The sequence below is a fragment of the Carassius carassius genome, chromosome 1 (assembly GCF_963082965.1).
Source record: "Carassius carassius chromosome 1, fCarCar2.1, whole genome shotgun sequence".
NCBI classification, from domain to species: Eukaryota; Metazoa; Chordata; class Actinopteri; order Cypriniformes; family Cyprinidae; genus Carassius; species Carassius carassius.
In genome coordinates, this window is record NC_081755.1 from 4,320,802 (window position 1) to 4,340,725 (window position 19,924).

At 39.1% G+C, this 19,924-nt stretch overlaps 1 protein-coding gene across 3 annotated transcripts in view; it reads right to left on the minus strand.

Annotated features, from left to right (window-relative positions):
- Positions 1-1,946: 1,946 nt before the first annotated feature.
- LOC132139865 (ubiquitin carboxyl-terminal hydrolase 15-like) overlaps positions 1,947-19,924 on the minus strand; it is a 31,530-nt gene continuing 13,552 nt past the window's right edge. For 2 of the 3 annotated variants that reach the window (XM_059548538.1, XM_059548530.1), the window contains exons 5-12: positions 17,895-18,040; positions 17,421-17,482; positions 11,245-11,827; positions 10,667-10,762; positions 10,331-10,564; positions 2,926-3,085; positions 2,741-2,788; positions 1,947-2,532 (exon numbers count right to left, since the gene is read on the minus strand). In XM_059548538.1, the coding sequence (XP_059404521.1) occupies positions 2,018-2,532; positions 2,741-2,788; positions 2,926-3,085; positions 10,331-10,564; positions 10,667-10,762; positions 11,245-11,827; positions 17,421-17,482; positions 17,895-18,040 (1,844 nt within the window). In that variant the 3' untranslated portion in view covers positions 1,947-2,017. Of the gene's footprint in view, positions 2,533-2,740; positions 2,789-2,925; positions 3,086-10,330; positions 10,565-10,666; positions 10,763-11,244; positions 11,828-17,420; positions 17,483-17,894; positions 18,041-19,924 lie in introns of those variants that run through there. The other variant, XM_059548547.1, reaches the window with a different exon arrangement.

Below are 19,924 nucleotides of genomic sequence, written 5' to 3' on the forward strand. Positions count from 1 at the left end.
CCATGAAATGTACAAAATCCCAGCATAAACGCTCCCAATAAATATTTAATGCCATCTCACAAATCTCTGTTATAACGCAATAAATACATGCATAATAAATCTTTCATAATGTCTACAATTTGTGTGTTATAATGAGAGGATTTCATGTGCACGGAAATTTCAGCACTGCATTGCTCAACGCTGCAAACACGTTTTAGAGCCTTAATAGAAACTCTGCATACACTTGTGCCTGCTAATTGTTTATATTTTATATGAGTCCATGATGCTTCTGTGCAACAGATGAATAACAGTCTATTTGTTTTAGATATTTTATGTTCAGATATTTCTATTTTGCATCCTTTGAATCATTTAATCCTCCCGCATCCCTCACACACACACACACACACAAAGCATCTGCGGTGTTCTCCGTTTTGTCAGGTCTTGCGGGAGCAGGTCTCTGACACTTGACTCGTCAGTGTGTGTACTACATCCTTTTTATAATCTTGATTATAAAACACAGCATTTTGTCAGCAATGTAATGTGGCAGTAACGTATAGAGACCTCGGCTTGTAACTATACTCTAATTACTATCTTAAATTATAGCATTAATTTACTAGTAACTAAAAAATTTATCATTTTACAGTTATGTGTTACTGTCCAACACTGGTAATGTCCTGTTCACTGCTATAGAAGTTTACCCAACTTTGATGACACTGCTAAGAAACCTAAAAAAAGTGAAAAAGGTCCATGATTCGTTCATTTTCTTGTTTGATTTCCATTAAATGACAGAGACAGCAGCAGGTATGCACAGATAGACAGCAGTATGTTAGGAGGATCAGTACAATACAATTACATATTTATTTATGGGCCTTTACTATTTCTTAGAGGTTACACTTTGTATTTTTCAGTGTATGTAGCTGTTATCTAACATCTTCATCCATCTAACTTCTTAAATGGTTTCCTCTGTAGGATATGCTTTAGTGTTTTCAGTTTATAGACATCCTTTCTCCAGCTTAACCCATCTGGATTCTAGGGGGACATTGTCCTCTCTCAGCTTTACGGATTCTATGACAGAGGTCATTTTTCGGATGGGAATCACTTACCTTTCAGGGAAAGTCACATGGGCCATTTGTCACTGAATGGGCTGCTATATACAGAAAAACCTAATGAGTGTCCTCTATTAAATCATTATACTTCAGAATTTACAGTCTTTGCTCTTCTTAATCAAATAATAATTTGTGTTCATTACAGCACTGAAAACACCAGAGAGAAGTTCAAATTGCAGAAAGAGGATTGTATTCTCTACGATCATGAACTTCAATGCAGACAGTTGGTATTGATGGTACAGATGGTATTGGCCTCAGCTGCTTTGCTGGTCTCTTGTTCAAAGTGAAGGAGATGGTAATAACTTCGTAAAGTCTGCTGGGTCATTAGAAAAGATCATCTGATACTTAAAGATATTATGATTTATATTGGGTTTCTGGTCAAATAACAATGTAATTCCTTTGGGGACATTTCTTTTATGACATCAAAAAAACGATTCACAGGTGGAATTCGATTTTGTGAACTATGTTAAGTTCATCTACAAACAACATAAAAACCTACTAAAACACAAAGATTTGACAATGTGACACCAAAATAAAAACACAAGAGGCATAGTGAAGTGAAGTGACATTCGGCCAAGTATGGTGACCCATACTCAGAATTCGTGCTCTGCATTTAACCCATCCGAAGTGCACACACACACAGCAGTGAACACACACACACACTGTGAACACACACCCGGAGCAGTGGGCAGCCATTTATGCTGCGGCGCCCGGGGAGCAGTTGGGGGTAAGTCAAACTCTCTAACCACTAGGCCACGACTTCCCCAAAGGTACGGCTTTTCACAAATAGATACTATAAGTGACAGAAGCTCATCTGTAGTATTAATGTAATGAACAGAAAAGATGACACTCTTTAACATCTAGCTGTTACTGATTTATCATGCAGCTCAATGCATTATGGGTAGAATCTCTCATCAGTCTCTTTGGATTCATCACAACAGTTTCACTGATGACCCAGAACCAACCCTAAACCCGGGATAGAGCGGCTGAGTGAATGTGGTCTGGACTGTGTGGATGAGGCTCATTGTGTCAGAGACGCTGTAGAAGGACAGAGTTCCTGCAATGGGATCCACAAACACTCCTGTTCTATGACTGGACACTTTAGGGAGTTCAGTCTCAATGTTATTGTGTATGAGTGAATATCTGGAGGGGGTGCAGATCAAACTCCAGGACTTAGCATTACGTCCAAACACACACTCCTTCCCCAACCCCTTTCTGCTGATGCTCTTATATGACACTGATATAAACACATGTCCACTCCACTCAATCTCCCAGTAACAGCGTCCACACACTCTCTCTCTACACAACACCTGAAACCACTGATCAAATCTGTCTGGATGATCAGGATACAGCTGCGCTTTGTCAGTGTTAGCAATCAGTCTGTTCCTCTCAGACAGACAGAGGTGTTTATTCACAGTGTTCAGATCCAGAGTGAGCTGATGGGAATCTGATGGAGATAAAACAAATCAGAATAAGGAATTATGAATCTGTTTAATCTTTTCATTTCGCTCCAAGTCTTCACTTTCAGTATATCATCAGTGTCTCAGTACAGCTAAACAGATATCCTGAGCATTGTCATCAATTATGAAAATTATCTTTTACTTTTACAGGAAGAACATGAACACACACACACACAAGTTTTTTTAGTGACTTACATTGTAGGAAGTCGTTTCTGGTCCTTGGAACAATGTTGGTGAATGTGACTGGAAATCAACAGACATGAAGAGTGTGATTCTCATGCAAAGAGAAAATTATCCTGCATCCATTTCTTATATGAAGTTCTACATGATACGAGGTGATGAACTCATTTCTGAGATCAGACGACTCTCCAGGACATTACCTCTGTCAGAGATCTTTTTGATCTCTTCTTTGCAGAAATCCTCCAGTTTGTCTCTCAGCTGATGGACAGACTCTCTCAGGCCATCATAAGAGAAGAGAGAACTGGAAGGATTGTCATTTACTTCAGTAGATTCAGGAGGTGATGAGAGAGACTGGAAACTCTACAGAAAACAGGAATAAAATGCTCTGGTAATTAATGTAATCTTGGTTTCCGGAGACAATAGGAACAAAAATTTACAAAACGTAACACTATTGGCAAGATGTTTCTCTGAAATACTGAAGCCTGATTTGAAAAATGTGGGAACATCTGCATATTTACGTAAGTGACAGCATCGACTATGTAGAGCTCATTCCTGTTATCTCAGGGTATCATGGTTATATTAGTAATCCCCTTTTAATGCAGTTCAATCGCATTCAAGGTAAGGGCTAATAAGGGTAAAACTAACCTGGAATCAGTCAGACCTAGGCCATAAGAGTCCTCAGGGCATGCCTGACCAATAGCAGGGGCAGAAATAGTTTAAAAATGGCCCTAACATGCCTGACCACCAGCAGGGGAAAAGATAGTTTAAGCAGACAAAACCTGTTCTGCAAGAGCAGGGACATTCAGGTTAAAAAAACCCTAGCAAAGGTAGAAGGCGAAGACCAGCCAGCTGCTGACAGATATCACTAATGGAAACTCCACTGCACTAGGTCCTGGGGGAGGACATACCCCTGGTGCAATAGGCTCTTATTCCAATGGGACATATTCCAGCCAGCACTATGGCATCTACTAGCCAGTGGGATAATCTTTGCATCTTAAGGGGCTGGTCAGATGTCACACCTAAAATGCGTGGAAAATGCTAGGCGCACCGCTTTTTGATTTTTTTCCAAAGCGCTCTGGCGCTTGCGCACCGAAGGCATCCGCCATTTTTAAGCGATCATGACCTGCGCTCTCCTTGGAGTAGTAGTTTCAGCATAGGATAAATTTGCAGCACTAAAAAATACATCGCGACTGTGTCACTTCTATTATGAGTGCACCTGTCATGCGTCTACATTTAAAATAACAAACTTGAGCGTGCAAAGATGCTATTTATGTGAACGACCCCTAATGCCAGTTAAGATGCAAAGATTATCTCACTGGATAGTAGATCATTAACCTGCAGCCCTTTAGAGCTGCCCCTGAAGCACACAAAGCACTCCACAGAGTAAGTGCACATGCGGCTCATCTTCCAAAGCAGGAAGAGCTGAGAGGGTAATAATCTGTGAATGGAGTGGAAAGCACTTTAGGCACGTAGTCATTAGGCTGAAGACCACTGTGCATTCCTTAGGCCCACACTCAAGGCAGAAATCACCAAAAATTGCTTACAAATCGCCCACTCACCTGACTGACATTGAAGCCAGCAGGAGGGCAGTCTTAAGTGGGCCCTGAGGACTGTGGATAGATTCCAGGTGGGAATGGTATGAGGGCAAGGCGGATTCAGTCTCCTGGCCCCCTACAAGAACTTCACAACTCATGCTGCAAAGGCAACTCAAGCTTTCATTGCCATCCAGTCAGTAGGAAAGAATGTTTGCTATGATGGCCACCATGGGTACTTTGAGCATGAAGGAGTGCTTCCCAGCAGCTCCTGTATAAAGGACAAGATGTCAAAAGTCAAAGGAAATATGGACCACTTGAGGGCATGAAGGCATTGAGTAGATTGTGATTTGGCCTCTGAAATAATGTTGATGATCCTCACGGGAAGCTGCAGAGGCTGCCCTCATGGGCTCATAAATGTACATTGCAAAAAGGCTTTACTTAATATTTTTGTCTTTAATATATTTTGTTTTTAGATATTTTACTTGTATTAAGCAAAATGCAATTAATCTAGATTTTTTTATTTCCTCCAGGAAACTAGACTAAATATCTTACGTAATTTTGCTTATCTAGAAAATACATCTTGATTTGAGAATATTTTGTTATTTTGTTGTAACGGATATGCAGGTCATCGATTCATGGGTTCTGAACTAATGAATCACGGTTCGTTGAATCTAAAACAATGCAAACCTAACACTTTTAGATTTTGATTTCAGGCATATAAAATGAAACCTTTTTACACTAAATGCCTGGCCTGGCGCCAGCCTGGCTGGATTTAAATTATTTACGACACAGGATGAGACATTCCAAAGTCACGTGAGCAGCCTCAAAGGAGAAACCAACTCTCCGTACAACTTACACACACACACGCACACACACACACCCACAAATGTTTTATCTTACACTCATCATGTAAGTCCTTAATAATATGTATTTTGAGTATGTTTGTGCGTTGCATAAATGGTTAATCCTTGTTATGTGAAGAGTATAAGTGCTAACTTATTAATTGGAAGTGTTTATCCTAATTCTAATGTTCTCAAATAATGAGTCATGATCCTGTAACCCTACCCCTGACCAGCCATAAAACTTTATGACCCCACTGGGAAACAGGACAGGAAAAAGCTAGTTCACCGGTACCTTTTTCTCAATGTATCCTAAACTATTACTTTTTTTAATGAATTCTAAATGTATTGTAAGTATTGCTTTTTGGTGCATTAGATGTTCCCCATATAAATTGGAGTATCTGCAGTTTTATTGTGTGTTAATCAAACTTTAAATGTGTGTAATTCTGCATTTGAATGTAACTTCATGTTTTGATCATTTATATATGTTATTTTTGGTATCTGTTTAATCGTCATGCTTTGACGGACTCACTTATATAAAGGAAATTACAGTAAAATGTATTATTCTGGAATTACCAACTTGCTGGAATAAAACTGCTGAACTCGACTGTACCATAACTCACTCGAAGTGGGTGTTGCCCCAGAGACAAAGGAACTTTTTTCCCGCTTCAGATCGCGGACGTTCATTGGTTGTTCACGCGAACAGTGGCGTGAACCAGTCGAGCTATAAAGGACTGACCCAGGAAGAACCTCCTGCTTTTTTTACGCTTCTGCGCGCTTGCCCTTTTTCTCGGACCCTGCTCGTCCTTCTTCGCGGCCTCGGTCCACTCTCCTATCGCCGTCCCTCTCAGCACTTCATCTGAGAGAACAGCCATGGCTCCTCCGGGAGCTTTTATTTCTTTCCTTTTCGTTTATTTTCATTACTAAGTTTATTCACCTATTCGCCTCTCCACACGAGGAAGACGAATTCTGAAACATTGCTTTCTTTGAACCTTCAAAACTTTGCGCGAGTCCGCTCGCCCCGGTGAACACGGGAGGACACGCCCAGACCGACGCATGCTGCACGCACACTCGTCTTTTGCATACACAAAGAGAACCATGCAAGTATCATTCTCTATGGAGATTTAAATGCTGCTTAAAGTTTGTCTATGATTTGATTTCTATGTTGCCTTTCAAGGGTTACTGTCTGTGAGTTTGCATAACTGAGCGCGTGATTCTGTGATCACGCCTATTCTCTCATTCTCTCTCCCTCTCTCTCTCTCTCCCTCTCCCTCATTTGGATTGCGTTATGTCTTGTACAAAGTTTACTGTCTATATTGTCGTACGCATATTTACTCTGTATAAATCGTAGTTGATGTATTATTAGTTCAATTATTAAATTCCATATACTCCAGATTGTCTGTCTAAGTTGCTCATGTTACAAAGTCAATGAAATGTCGATCTTAGCTACAAAGCTCATTTGTTACTTTTAAGTAATATAAATTTTATAAGAACAGGAGAATAGTTTCATGGCCAGAAACTATTCGTCCTGGAATTATAAGAAGTGATAGCATTACTGAGAATTAATAAGTTAATCTTACGGCCGTTTGCTGGACGAACCACGTTTGATTTACATTAATTTCTAGTAAAAGATATCACAATAATTGATATGAAGAATAGAATATTGAAATATTAATGAGTAAATTACAGTGCCTTGTGATGAGTTATTAATATATACAATTGACCTATTTTTCATCTTCAATAATTTTAATGCAACTGTAATATGATATATATATTAATCATATTCCTGATTAATTATTCAAATTCCCTATATATCATTTGAGTTAATTATTATGTACAACCCAGTGCGCCTACATTGTTATATAGTAAGAAGCATTTTTTGCATTGTAGGCTTCCACGGACCGATCATTTAGCATCAAAAGCTGCCAATGACATCATCAGCAGCATCCTACTCAGATAAAGCAAAAGAGACCAGACCGCTCTCTCCTGACAAGGGGTGTAGATCCTCATCGGGCAATAGCATTGGGGAATCCTCCTGGGAGGAACAAAACAGGCGAGTGTGAGGGGTGGGGCCGGTGAGGGAGATGAGACTCATGCTCTCGCAGTGAGAGCAGTCTGTCTTGTTGAGCACTGCTTCAACGTGGGTGCAGCCCTGGCAAGTGACACACTCACTGTGCTTGTCCAGGGCATGCAGGGGAGCCCTGCATGTGCCACGCTTGTGGTGTGACATTTTATAACAAACTGCACTAAAAATTTGCTCTAATATAGTAGAAACTGCAAGACGCGCTGCTTGAGTGAAGCATCTCTCTGCTACCAGGGCTTTTCTATGCCAAATAGTAGCCTTCTTTATTTTCTTTCTTTGGAAGCCAGCGAGGAGATGATCTTTTTCGCTGAAGGAAAACGATTCTGATGAATGGCATTCAGTATTTCAGAGAACCTGAGTTTCCCCTTAGCATTAAGTTAATGAAATGTGAGTAAACCATATCGAAAGGGAACTGATCAGCCCCATACTCCACCCAATAACCCAACCAGTGTTTGGAATAACGCCGTTTAAAAGAATGGCATTAGGTAAAGACGTTATTTTTTCATTAACGGGGTAATCTAACTCAGGGGTTTTCAAACTGTGGGTCGCGACCCACTCGTGGGTCACGGAATGGAACAAGGTGGGTCGCACAAAGTCACTTGGCTGCAGCTAATTTTGCGTTTCAATGACACACAGACACTAACACAGTTCAGTCTAGGGCTGCACGAATGTGACGAGTGGGGCGGGGCCTAGTGCCATGGGAACAGAGCTAGGCCGGTGGAGTGATTGGGAAATGAGCAACACTCACCGGTCTCAAGAACCACGGAGGAGATCGGAAAGATACAAAAGAGGAGCGATGACAGTGAAGGACGAGAGAGGACCAGGCCTGGGTTTTATTTTGTGTTTGTTTTTTATTTGTGCACGGCAGTCATCCGAGAGGGGCTGTCGCGCTGTTTTGTGTTTATTTGGTTATTAAAACTTTGTTTGATTGTCCGCCGGTTCCCACCTCTTTCCACGAAGGAGTCATCGAGGCGGTGGGCTGGAGTGAGTTCGCCCCCCCCCCCCCCCCGGCAACTCACTCCAGCCCACCACATCGAGCACCCTCGGCGGCAGACTCCTTCGCCCTGCTCGATGGCACTGCGGATTCACCCCAGCGGTGAAGGATCTTCGGCAGCGCGCCCCTCCTTCCTCCCTGGCTTCGGCACCAGTGTAAAACATTAAAATCTTCACAATCACAGGAAGAAGGAGGCGGGAACTGGGAACCCACTCATCACAACGATATAGCCCACCAACATTAATAATGAACTGCAATATCCTTAGTGTGATTTTCAAATTGCAATTAAGTCCGTGTGCGTTGCGTGTTTTGAAGGTCTCAGAGCAATGTCATTAAAAGGTTCAATCGGTCTTTTTTTACCTATTTCACAATTATTTTAATCTCCAAACTGTTTTAGATAGTTCTGCTTTGCTTCTTATGCTTTTCTAAAAAAGTGTTGGATTGTGCTCCGTTCTCGCCGACACACACGGAAGGATCATGAATGCAACAAAACACAGCAGCGCAGATCACACTTCACTGGAGTGAGCCTGCTTCACGTTTTTATGGACACTACATATTTTAACGCCAGTAAACAAAAATTAAAACTTGTAAATTTGTAGTGAAATTTTCAGTTGTACTCTAAAATAAAATGGTTATTTTTCTTAAATACTTAATTTCTGTCATAAAAATTTTAAGTAAGATTAGGTTTAAAGTAATTTCACTCGTTGTTTTTTTTTTTTTTTTAATATTTTGGTGGGTCGTGAAATATATTACACTTGTCTAGGTGGGTCGTGGAATGGAAAAGTTTGGGAACCACTGATCTAACTAATTACTTTTCCAGCGGCCACACACACACCTACGACAGCTAAACAGAGATTCGCAGCAGCAGAGATGGCGAGTCAGGAGCAATCCGATGAAAAGTTGTCAATTTCAAGGTGGAGATAATGTGACTCACGCATCTACAAAGCTAGTGGCCAAAAACACTTTTCTTACAAAGATAATACTTGAAGTGCAGGATAAAACTCTTGCTGTCTGCTGACGTGCAATAAATATCGAAAGCTATGTACGAACACCTGTCTGTTCTACTCATTTCTGACTTGTGAAAACTGCTAAAAAAAAAAAAAAATTCTTTGACATCTAGCAACTTTTTTATTATATACAGTAACACAAATAGTTACTTTCCCTGGTCAAGAGTTACTTTTATTATAGAGTAATTCAGTTACTAACTCAGTTACTTTTTGGAACAAGTAGTGAGTAACTATAACTAATTACTTTTTTAAAGTAAAGTTCCCAACAGTGAACCCGACTAATATCAAATGTGTGCAGTTCTTGTTGGCATATCTTTAGTAGCTCACCTCAATCCAGCTCTTTCACAGCATCAGCTACATTTTTCTCATATTCGTTTCATCACACGAAGGCCACAATTTTCTGCTATGCTATACAATACCTTTGTAGTAAATAATTTGGATGGCTTAACCTAAATGTTCATTTCACAAGTCAACAGATCAGTGTTAGGTTTGGGTAGATTTGCTAAGGAAAAGCTCTTCAAAGCCATTTATGATTTTTGAGAGGTTAGTGACAGTTTCAAGGTAAGGTTTTGTTTGGTTTGAACAAGCTGAAGCATTGCTAATATACAGCATCACTTCCTGTTGTAGGACTTCACACTCAGATTAATCAATGTTTTACAGGCAAACGGTTGTTAAATTAAAAATCAATTTGAACAGAACAAAGGCACCCAAGTTGTGATATTGCCGGACCGAGACTCGAACCCACAACCCTAGGGTTAGGAGTCAAACTCTCGAACCACTAGGCCACGACTTCCCCGAATCTTCCCACACAGTGACGTAGACATGTGGGGGTGTTTAAAACTAAGTGTTTTAGGAGGGTGTGTGTCGAGTCTTAACACTATAAAGAATATCTCTTTGGATTTGAGACTTCTGTCTTTGCAACTTTAGGCATCTTATCTATGCACAAACAGCTTGTAACACTCCGAAGAGAAAGGAAAACTTGAAATCGGATCATATGACCCATTTAACAATTTGTTTAAATAAAATATAAAATAAAAGGCATTAAAAAGATGACAGAAAGAGGAACCAGAATAGAAAAACCAAACAAAAGTCCCACCAGGATCTGGCTCAAGTCCACTCTGATCCTGTTCTTCTAGATCTGTGTTACCTTCAGGAACTGGATGTGATCCTGTGTGTGTGAAAGCTGCTCCAGCTCAGCATCTCTCCTCCTCAGATCATTGATCTCCTGCTCCAGTCGCTCCAGTCGTCCTTCAGCTCGACTCACTGCAGTCTTTTCCTGATCTCTGATCAGCCGTATCAGCTCAGAGCGGCTGCTCTCAATGGAGCGGATGAGCTCAGAGAACATCCTCTCACTGTCCTTCACTGCTGTCTGTGCAGAGCGCTGTTAGACACACATCACAATCACACAGTGAGCTTCAGAGGGACTGAAAGATGAGAGTCCAGACTGAGACTGAGTCAAACTTCTCTTCCTCTCCAGACTCACCTTATGAGACTCGACAGACTCTCTCTGCTGCTGGAGATCTTTCTCTCTCTGCTGGATTGTCAGCTGGAACATCTGCTGTGTCTCCTTAAGCTGTTTCTGAAGTACAAATTAATGACAGTAAATGTTGAATAATCATTTTTCACATGAATCCAATAAAAGTGGGGTAGATTGGTTTAGGAATATAGAGGGACTGATCAGTTACCACCATCATACATAAATTAACATGAAGCATAAGGCCTGTTTATGTATCAGAAAAGTGGAACTATCACAGACATAGAGCTTTCACACTGTTCAATGGAGCTGCAGCCCATGTTGTAATTATCTGGATTCAGCTAGATTTACTGAAAATAGACAATGTCTGTCATTGCATTTAACTTTATGCCTTGATGTTTTTAAACAATGGATGAATACTTCAGTAAAGTTTGCTTTAACAAAACACATTTAACCAATGACTGCCTCAAATAAACACGTTTACAATGGTTTTTCACCATATTTTCTGTAAAGGTCAATGCACTATGCGAGCAACAAATAAACAAGTGTCAGCATTATTTCATCAGAGTCTAGTTTTAAGCTCATACCTGTATTTCTGTTCTCTGTGCTGCTGCTGACACAGTGTTATGGTTTTTATGTTCATATTTCATACACAGCACACAAATGCATTGTTGGTCAGTGATACAATACATTTCCAGCTGTTTCTCATGTTCACTGCAGATCATCTCCTGCAGTCGTCCAGTGGCTTCAGTCAAATTATGTTTCTTTCCTTTAAAGAGATTCTCATGTTGTTCAAGGTGATTCTGACAGTAAGAGTTCAGACACAGCAGACAGGACTTGACGGCTTTGTATTTTCTTCCAGTACAGACGTCACACTGCACATCTCCAGCTCCAGCGTAACAGTCAGCAGGAAGTTCAGTCTTCTTCAGTTTCTCCATCACTTCAGCCAGCATGGTGTTTCTAGCTAAAGCAGGTCTTGGACTGAAGGTCTGTCTGCACTGAGGACAGCTGTAGACTCTCTTCTGATCCTCATGATCCCAGTGACCTGTAATACAGCTCTTACAGTAACTGTGTCCACACTGGATTGTCACTGGATCCTTCAGGAGATCCAGACACACTGCACACACAAACTCATTCTTGTCCACTGAAATTCTGGATTCTTCCTTTTTACTGTATCAAAAGAGAGAGATATACACATCAGTTCAAATACACTTAAAATCACTCAAATTAAAACAGTCATTTACTCACTTATGTAATTTCAATCTCTTAAGACTTACATTAATATTTGAAACAAACAAGAGATTTGAAAAACTTTTGTAATCTTTCAACTAGGGATGCACGATCAAGATTTTTTTCATGGCCGATTCCGATACCGATTTTTTTTTTTACAAGCAAACTGGCCGATTCCGATACCGATTTCAGATTTTTTTTATTATCTTTAAGCAACAAACAAGAAAGATGGAAAGTGTGCATAAACAAGATGTTTATTTGGTATTTAATAGGCCAAACTGGCTTTTGGCTATTGAAAACAATAACCGTAACCATCTGAAATTAACGGCAGTAACTGCACAGTAATTGTCTCTGCATTCAATACAAACATAGATGGTACAGACATCAGCATTTAGCTTTTGCTTTTGAATTGTGTTGAAACTACAGAGAACTGGCCTTGAATTAAAAGATTAACTGTAACCATGTGAAATCAAAGGCAATAACTGCATAGTTCTACAATTTAAACGACAAAATCAACACACATTCAATAAGATGTTTCTAAACCAGCGTTCAGTATTTGTTTTAGTTTTTAAATTTGCTTTTAAATTAAAAAAAAAACTAAATAAATGTATGCTATATAAATACATTATTCCAAACTGTTAAAATCAAAAAATGTTAGTGCGAATAAAACAAAGATGCAAAAGGAAGTATTTCTTTCATCCAAAAAAAAAAAAAAAAAAAAAAATAGGGTAATGATTCATATCTATATTTTTTTACTTGAGCCAATGAAAAATGAATAATTTATTGTCTCAAGTAAAAAAATATAGATGTGAATCATTACCCTAAAACATTTTAATTGGATGAATGAAACACTTTTTTTCAGTGTGCTACAGCAGGTGATTTTTAAATCAAATTAAGTCAAAGTAATTTCAAGGTAAAATAAAAAAATAATCATCCTAATGCAGAACTGATGTTTACTTCTGGCTTTTCAAACGTGTAAAAAATTAATAAATAATCAAGATCTTGTCGCGACAAAGACTTATAAATATCTTGGTGTGTTACTTGACGCACACCTTTCATATCGGGGTCATATTTCTGTTTTAACAAAAAAACTGAACCAGAAACTTTTTGTGTATAACAAGATTAGACCATATCTTTCCTCTTCTGTTTCTGAAACTTATTTACATGCAATTGTGTTATCAACAATGTCTTACTGTCTTCCAATTTGGTCTCGTGCTTTTAAAATCCACAGTAATCTTCCAAAATGGTCTCATCATTGCCTTGCTTTGAAACGCTCAAATGCACTGACTTTTCAGCATTATATAAATAGTCATGCTATTACATTTTATTTTCAAATTCAAAATGCTACTACATCAACATTTGATGCAATTCATCAATCAGACAATAGGGGGCCAGTACGCCTTACTAGGTCAGTATCACAGGCACTCATACCAGTCCCTTCATACAAAAATAACTATGGTCAGAAATCTTTTTTTTATACACAAAAATCTGGAATGAAATCCCATATCACATAAGAAAAATACCATCTGTCACAGGTTTTAAAAAGGCATACAAACTGTTTTTACTGAACAGTTACACTTGTGTTCATTAATTGTTTTTAAATTGTCCTGGTTTTGTTTATATTTATTTGTATTGCTGTTTTTAGTTCTTTGTATTTGTTTAGCTTATGTTTAAAAGTGTTGTTTTTCTTTTCTTTTTATGTTGTAAACTGTGTTTTATGTTCTGCAGAACAGGAACCTGCTGGAAACCAGTTTTTAAACTGAGTCAGGCCCGTTTAAACTGTATTTCAATGTTACTTTTTAAACCTTTCCTGTATAATAAATAAATGAAATGAAATGAAAAATAAATAAATAAATAAATTTCAGTTTTGTCACAGTTTAGTCTGTTTCGTTTCTCATCCAACACGTGAGCAGTTGATCTGAACATCTCCTTATGGTCTACTCGTGTTCGGGGCGTGGACCGGTACAGCTTTAGTGCACGCAGAAAAGGGGCTCTTATTTGTGCGCCAGTACACCAACGGCTAATTGCTTCCTGCTATTTGTGCCTCAGACATGAAGCTCTGCATTTCCAGCGGTGAACGGCTGCCCGTGTCCTGTGCACAGATTTCGAAATACTTCCACACAAATGACATAGCGAACCATTACAATGTAGTCTGTGCACGCTAGCGCACTTCCGGAAAAATCATTTGAAACAAGACCAAAAACCGACCGATTACCGATCGCGTATTTTAATCAAAAACCATCCGGTTCCGATTTATGGCTGGTCAACCGGTGCATCCCAACTTTCAACTCTTTGAAAGTCCATGTAACCTTGACAATTCAAAAAGTTCCTAAAAACATAACTATCATAACTGTAGCTGTAAAATCTGTGTAAATCCATATGAATTGAGTGGTTGAGTCCAAGACTCCTGAAGAGACACAATCAGAACATACTTAAAAGCTGTTGAAATATGGTATTTTTTTATTACTACAGATGTTCTGAAGGACTGAAAATTGTGTCCAGATTTACAGTCCCTTCTTTTCCATACGGACAGAGTTGCTGTCTGTAACTTGTACCTACTGCTGTTAAAAAAAAAAAAAAATGATTTTTGCCTGTTTCTAATTTTTTTTTAATCCACCTGTAGTAAAGTGGGCAAAAAAGATAGCAACCTTCAATGTCCCCTTTAGATGCAACTTGCGAACAGCCACAAAGAAAAAATAGATCTTCATGGACACAAATCGACTCCATATATACTCATAGATCTGTATAAACTTGAGTGCTGTTTGTAACAACGTGTGCACACCTTTTTTAGCTTCAGCCCTCATAAAAACTCACCTGCCTGTATCTAGTAATCTGGAAAACACTGATTGCCTTGTTCAAGTGTGTTTAATTAGGGTTGTAGCTAAACTCTGCAGGACATTGGCCCTCCAGGACCGAAGTTGCCTATCCCTGCTGTAGACTATGCAAATAACCCTTACACCACTGGCACTGCACAGCATCTTGTTATCTTTGGAGCCATCATTATCGTGGTGAAAGATTATGTGTATCTTTAGTCAGATGCATTTAAATGTGACTGTGTCTTAGATGCTAGCAACTCAAACTGTATACAAAAGTGTGGCCCAAATGGCCCATGTATTTAGCACATTAGGTCAGCATTAGGTCAATGCATCATGGGCTCTCAATGGGAGGTCCTATCAGGTCATCACGAGGTTACACTATCATTGGCTCTCCATGGGGTGTTATTGTATTGTTTGTACCACATTTGTTACCAGGTATAAAGGTCTGGTCTTACAGACAGTAGTTTGGGTTAAGATTGTTTGAAGGATGACATGCTAACATCACTGCTACACTGCTACCTTCAATAAATTCTTCTCCCCACAAGAACTTTGGCCAAGCTTACTTATTTTATGTATTAGAGAGATCTAGTACATTGGCTAGCCACCCAAACTACTGCTCAGCCAAATACGGCAAAATCTAACAATTTGGCGAGCCAGCCAGGAGACACTGACAAGAAGAGAACTCTCCAACTGCAACAAGTGAACAAAAGTTTTGGAGATTCTACGGTTTTTGTGTTGAAGACCAACAGATCACTTCTGTGGACATAAGTGAGTTGAATCAACTTGATCCTGTCTCAAAGATTCTAATTTTGTGAGTGAAACTATCAGCTCTCTAAAAGAACTTGAACACTTTTTCATAAGCAGATAATTTGATGTATGTAGTGTAACCATAATAACCAGTGTAGCACTATTTAAGAAATGTTAGGCCTTTTTCTTGAGTCTGTAGGAACCTTTTAAATGATTTAGTTAATTCTCCTGAGACTGTAGGAGCTATAGAAAAAGTGTTTATAGCTTGGTACTGTTCTCTTGAGTCTGTAAGAATCATTTAAGAAAGAGGTTTAGTCCATTCTCATGAGACTGTAGGAGCCATAGATGTGTAAGGGGAAGTCGTGGCCTAATGGTTAGAGAGTTGGACTCCCAATCGAAAGGTTGTGAGTTTGAGTCCCGGGCCGGCAGGAATTGTTGGTGGGGGGAGTGCATGTACAGTACTCTCTCCACATTCAATACCACGACTTAGGTGCCCTTGAGCAAGGCATCGAACCCCCAACTGCTCCCCGGGCGCCGCAGCATAAATGGCTGCCCACTGCTCCGGGTGTGTGTTCACAGTGTGTGTGTGTGTGTTCACTGCTCTGCGTGTGTGCACTTCTGCGTGTGTGCACTTCGGATGGGTTAAATGCAGAGCACGAATTCTGAGTATGGGTCACCATACTTGGCTGAATGTCACTTCACTTGTTTTTTAGAAACAAGAAACAATTTAGTCCGTTCATCAAGAGATTGTAGAAGCAGAGGCTTGGTCCTTTCTCTTTTTGTCTGTAGGAATTGTGTAAGAAACAATTTAGTCCATTCATCAAGAGATTGTAGAAGCAGAGGCTTGGTCCTTTCTCTTTTTGTTTGTAGGAATTGTGTTAAAAAAAAATTTGTCCATTTGTCCAGAGACTGTAGGAGCCATAGATATAATTGTTAGATGTTAGAATAGATAGAATAATGATGTTGCTGCAAGAAATGTGAATTCTTGACTGGGTGCTAATTCAGTAGCCACTAATATAGATTGAAATAAATATTCTAACTTAGAAGATGATAGCATAAAGCCGTGAAAATCTATAAGTTTGTTTGCCTTCCGTGAAACATACGGAAAGATATCATGTAAATTGTCTAAGAGACAAATTTGAAAAAGTAATTCAGCCTTCTGAGCTAGGAATCAATTCAGACATTAAACAAGGAAGAATAGGCTTAATGTAAATGTTTTGTTTTAAATGTAAGATTGAAAACTAAGCTGAGCTTTTAAACTAATGATTTGTCTGTGTTTCCTGTATTTGCCATTGCTGAGTCTGCACAAAACAATGGCAATAGTCATGCATTGAGGCCAACAACAGAAAGACATGGGACAGAACCTCCAAATGTTACCATTGACAGTTGGAGAATCTGAATGCATATCTGGACAAAAGGCTGGGACTGAGGAAGTGCCATGATGACATCTGCCAGAAGTACAGCATCAAGTACTCAGAGAGTGCACTATGGGCTTTGCTGGACATTAAAAGGGCTTATGAAAAGATGCAGAGCTTAAGGAGAAACAGCAACAGAGGTGGCTTGTCTGTAATTTTGCTCAAACAAATTTGCCCGCATCTACAGAGATGTGAAACTGACAAATTACAAAGCAGAGAAAGCAAAGGTTCAAGCACTGGCTGAGAAATTACAGACTGTAAAGAAGGACAAAGACTGTTACATGAGAATGACAAGTTGATATCTTTGCTCTCCAAACGACTGGAATCAAAATCTTCGAACAGCTCTGATAACAGTGATTTTTCTTTTCTTTTTCAGAAAGACTCTGTCTAGTTTAATAATGTGGAACAGCATCTTTAAGTAGGCTTTCCATTTACCTATATCATACCTGGCAAACTATTTAATAAACCTTTTTGAGATTGATACCAGTTATCTAAAAAGTAATAAGAAATAAAAATACTTTTTTGAAAAACAAATAACTTAATGTTTTTACTAACTTTGCTTTTAAAGAGTCACGAGGCCACATGTCGTCTTCATTCTTCGGTTCAATAGCTAACACCTACAAACAGAGAAAAGTTTAACCTTAGTGGAGAAGTCCAATGTTGACAGGTTACAGTGTTGAACCAATATACATCACATTCATGTAGGCTGTTTATATTACACATCACACAATTTTCTGTTAAATAAAAGGTTTGCCACCTTTAAGCAGCATTAAACAGTGTAAATAAGCTTGTCATTAAAGCTGCAGATTGTGTTCCAACTTTTCAGCATAATGATTTTTGTTACTAAATTGATATCAACATCAATAAAAGTAAAAAAAGGGAGGTGGGGGTGCCCCTGGAAATCAATCCAGGGCAAATATTGGCACTTAATGGAAAAGCTCATTTCTGACACGATCCATTTCTGATTATTCTCAGGTTTATCAAATTAGCATATGGTTCCTGGTTGCAGTAAGCACAAACCTGTCTTACCTGTCCCTGATAGAGTCCAGCGTCTTGAATGGTGCTGTTCAAGTTATTCAATGGCTCCCAGGTATTATTCATGTATTTGCCCCACAACCTTGTTTCCTTCTCGTCTGGTACACTGAACAATTTCCTCATTTCTCGTTCAATAAGGCCTGCCAGGATAGATGTTTTTTTAAATGTTATAAAATAAAAATAAAAACATGATTTCAGTGGAAAATTTTTAAACCTGTGTCTGCAGTTTTCTGGCAAAATAAAAGCTTGAGGGGTTAACTCTTGTAAGTGAAAAAATAAGACAATTTTGTTTAAGACAGTAATTTTACTGCTGTGAAGACGATTACTATTCTTAATATCAATTATTCATTGTTATTCTGCAGTCATATTCTGCATTACAACATGAATACATTTCTCTTATAGAGTTGAATAATGGTGCACAGTATTGAATTTTTGCAGATATCCAATATGCTGATATTTTTCAACTCATTTTGGCAGCTAGCCAAATTTATATATATATATATATATATATATATATATATATATATATATATATATATATATATATACATACATACAGACATACAGACATACACACACACAGATATTTTTCTTTGTAAAATCTATTTGTGGCTGTCTTTATTTAATCGCTACAAATAACTCAATGTATGGGAAACACTGGACAAAGCTATAAGTCAGATGGCCATAGTGATAAAAAAAATAAGAGAGTTCACTCATATTTAGGGATGGGTACCGAAACTCTGTATTAAAATGGCCCCGGGGCTAAATTATTAAAGACCGTAGTATCAGTAAGATCTGACGGTATCTGCTCTGCTTTCGGTACTGGAGGGGAAAAAAATTAATGTACTATGTATTTTTGCTTAATAATGTTATCGTGCACATTTTATCTCACCAAACATTTCTAATGTGGGATCATATTAAGACTTTTGTCTGTGAGATCTGCGAGATCTCTCATGCGCGCTGCGGAGGCTGTCTGTCAGTTGCGACACGAACGCGGTGCGACGAGCTTGTTTTTTCCAGGCGCGTCCGCACCGCATCGAGTTAAAAACATCTCAACTTTTCAGAATGCCGCAAGCGCACCGCTGGTCATGTAACTTCCTCACCTTTTCCTTAACAACGTTGAAAGCTCAGCCAAGATGAAGGAACAGCTGATAGCTGTATGTGGATTTTTTTTTAATTAATTTAGTAGCAGTGCTACTGCAAGCAGTTTTTAGTGCTGCAAATCCATTTATCCATTGCTGAAATTTCCGCGTCTTCATGGAGAGAGCAGGTCATGGTTGCTTAGCAACGACAGACTCCTCTTGAGCGCAAGTGCCCGAAGGCTTTGGGGAAAAAAATCAGAAAGCGGCGTGCCTACCGTTTTCCACGCGTTTTTACATGCAAAAATGTTTGCATGTAAGGGCGGAAACACAAGCAATCTGTCAAAGCATCTTACAAAAGGGCATTATGTGCAGACAGAGATATGCAAAGTTTTCGACTGCCTAACACAACACAAAGTACCGATAAGTAAACCGTTAAATAACTGGACCGTTAAATTACTGGACCGTTAAGCAGTATCGGTAAGTGTAGTAATACCGTTAAAACCTTAACGATACCCATCCCTACTCATATTACACAGCCAGCTGCTCATAACTGCATAAGAGTGCACTGGCCACGAGCGATGACATCGTGAAGGATATTGTCGGACCCGCACACACTTCACAAGGAGAGTTAATTTGCATGTTATAGCAAAGACTACAGAATACCCGAGACATGTCACTTGAATAGTTTCAAATGGGAAAAAATGCAGCACTCAATATGGCTGCTCTATCGCAGAAAGCCCTGCCTTCCGAGTCAAAAAGCCAATCACTAATCGGTAACGTCAGCACATCACTGCAGCTGCTGTTAGAAGTCCCAGTTGGTATAGAAGCAGACAGCGTTCTTAGACTGTGCTTAGGACTTTGTATGCACACTGGTTGATCTAGCATTAGAAACAGGTTTATAATGGTATTTGAGGAAAATAAACAACATATGACACAGTTGTT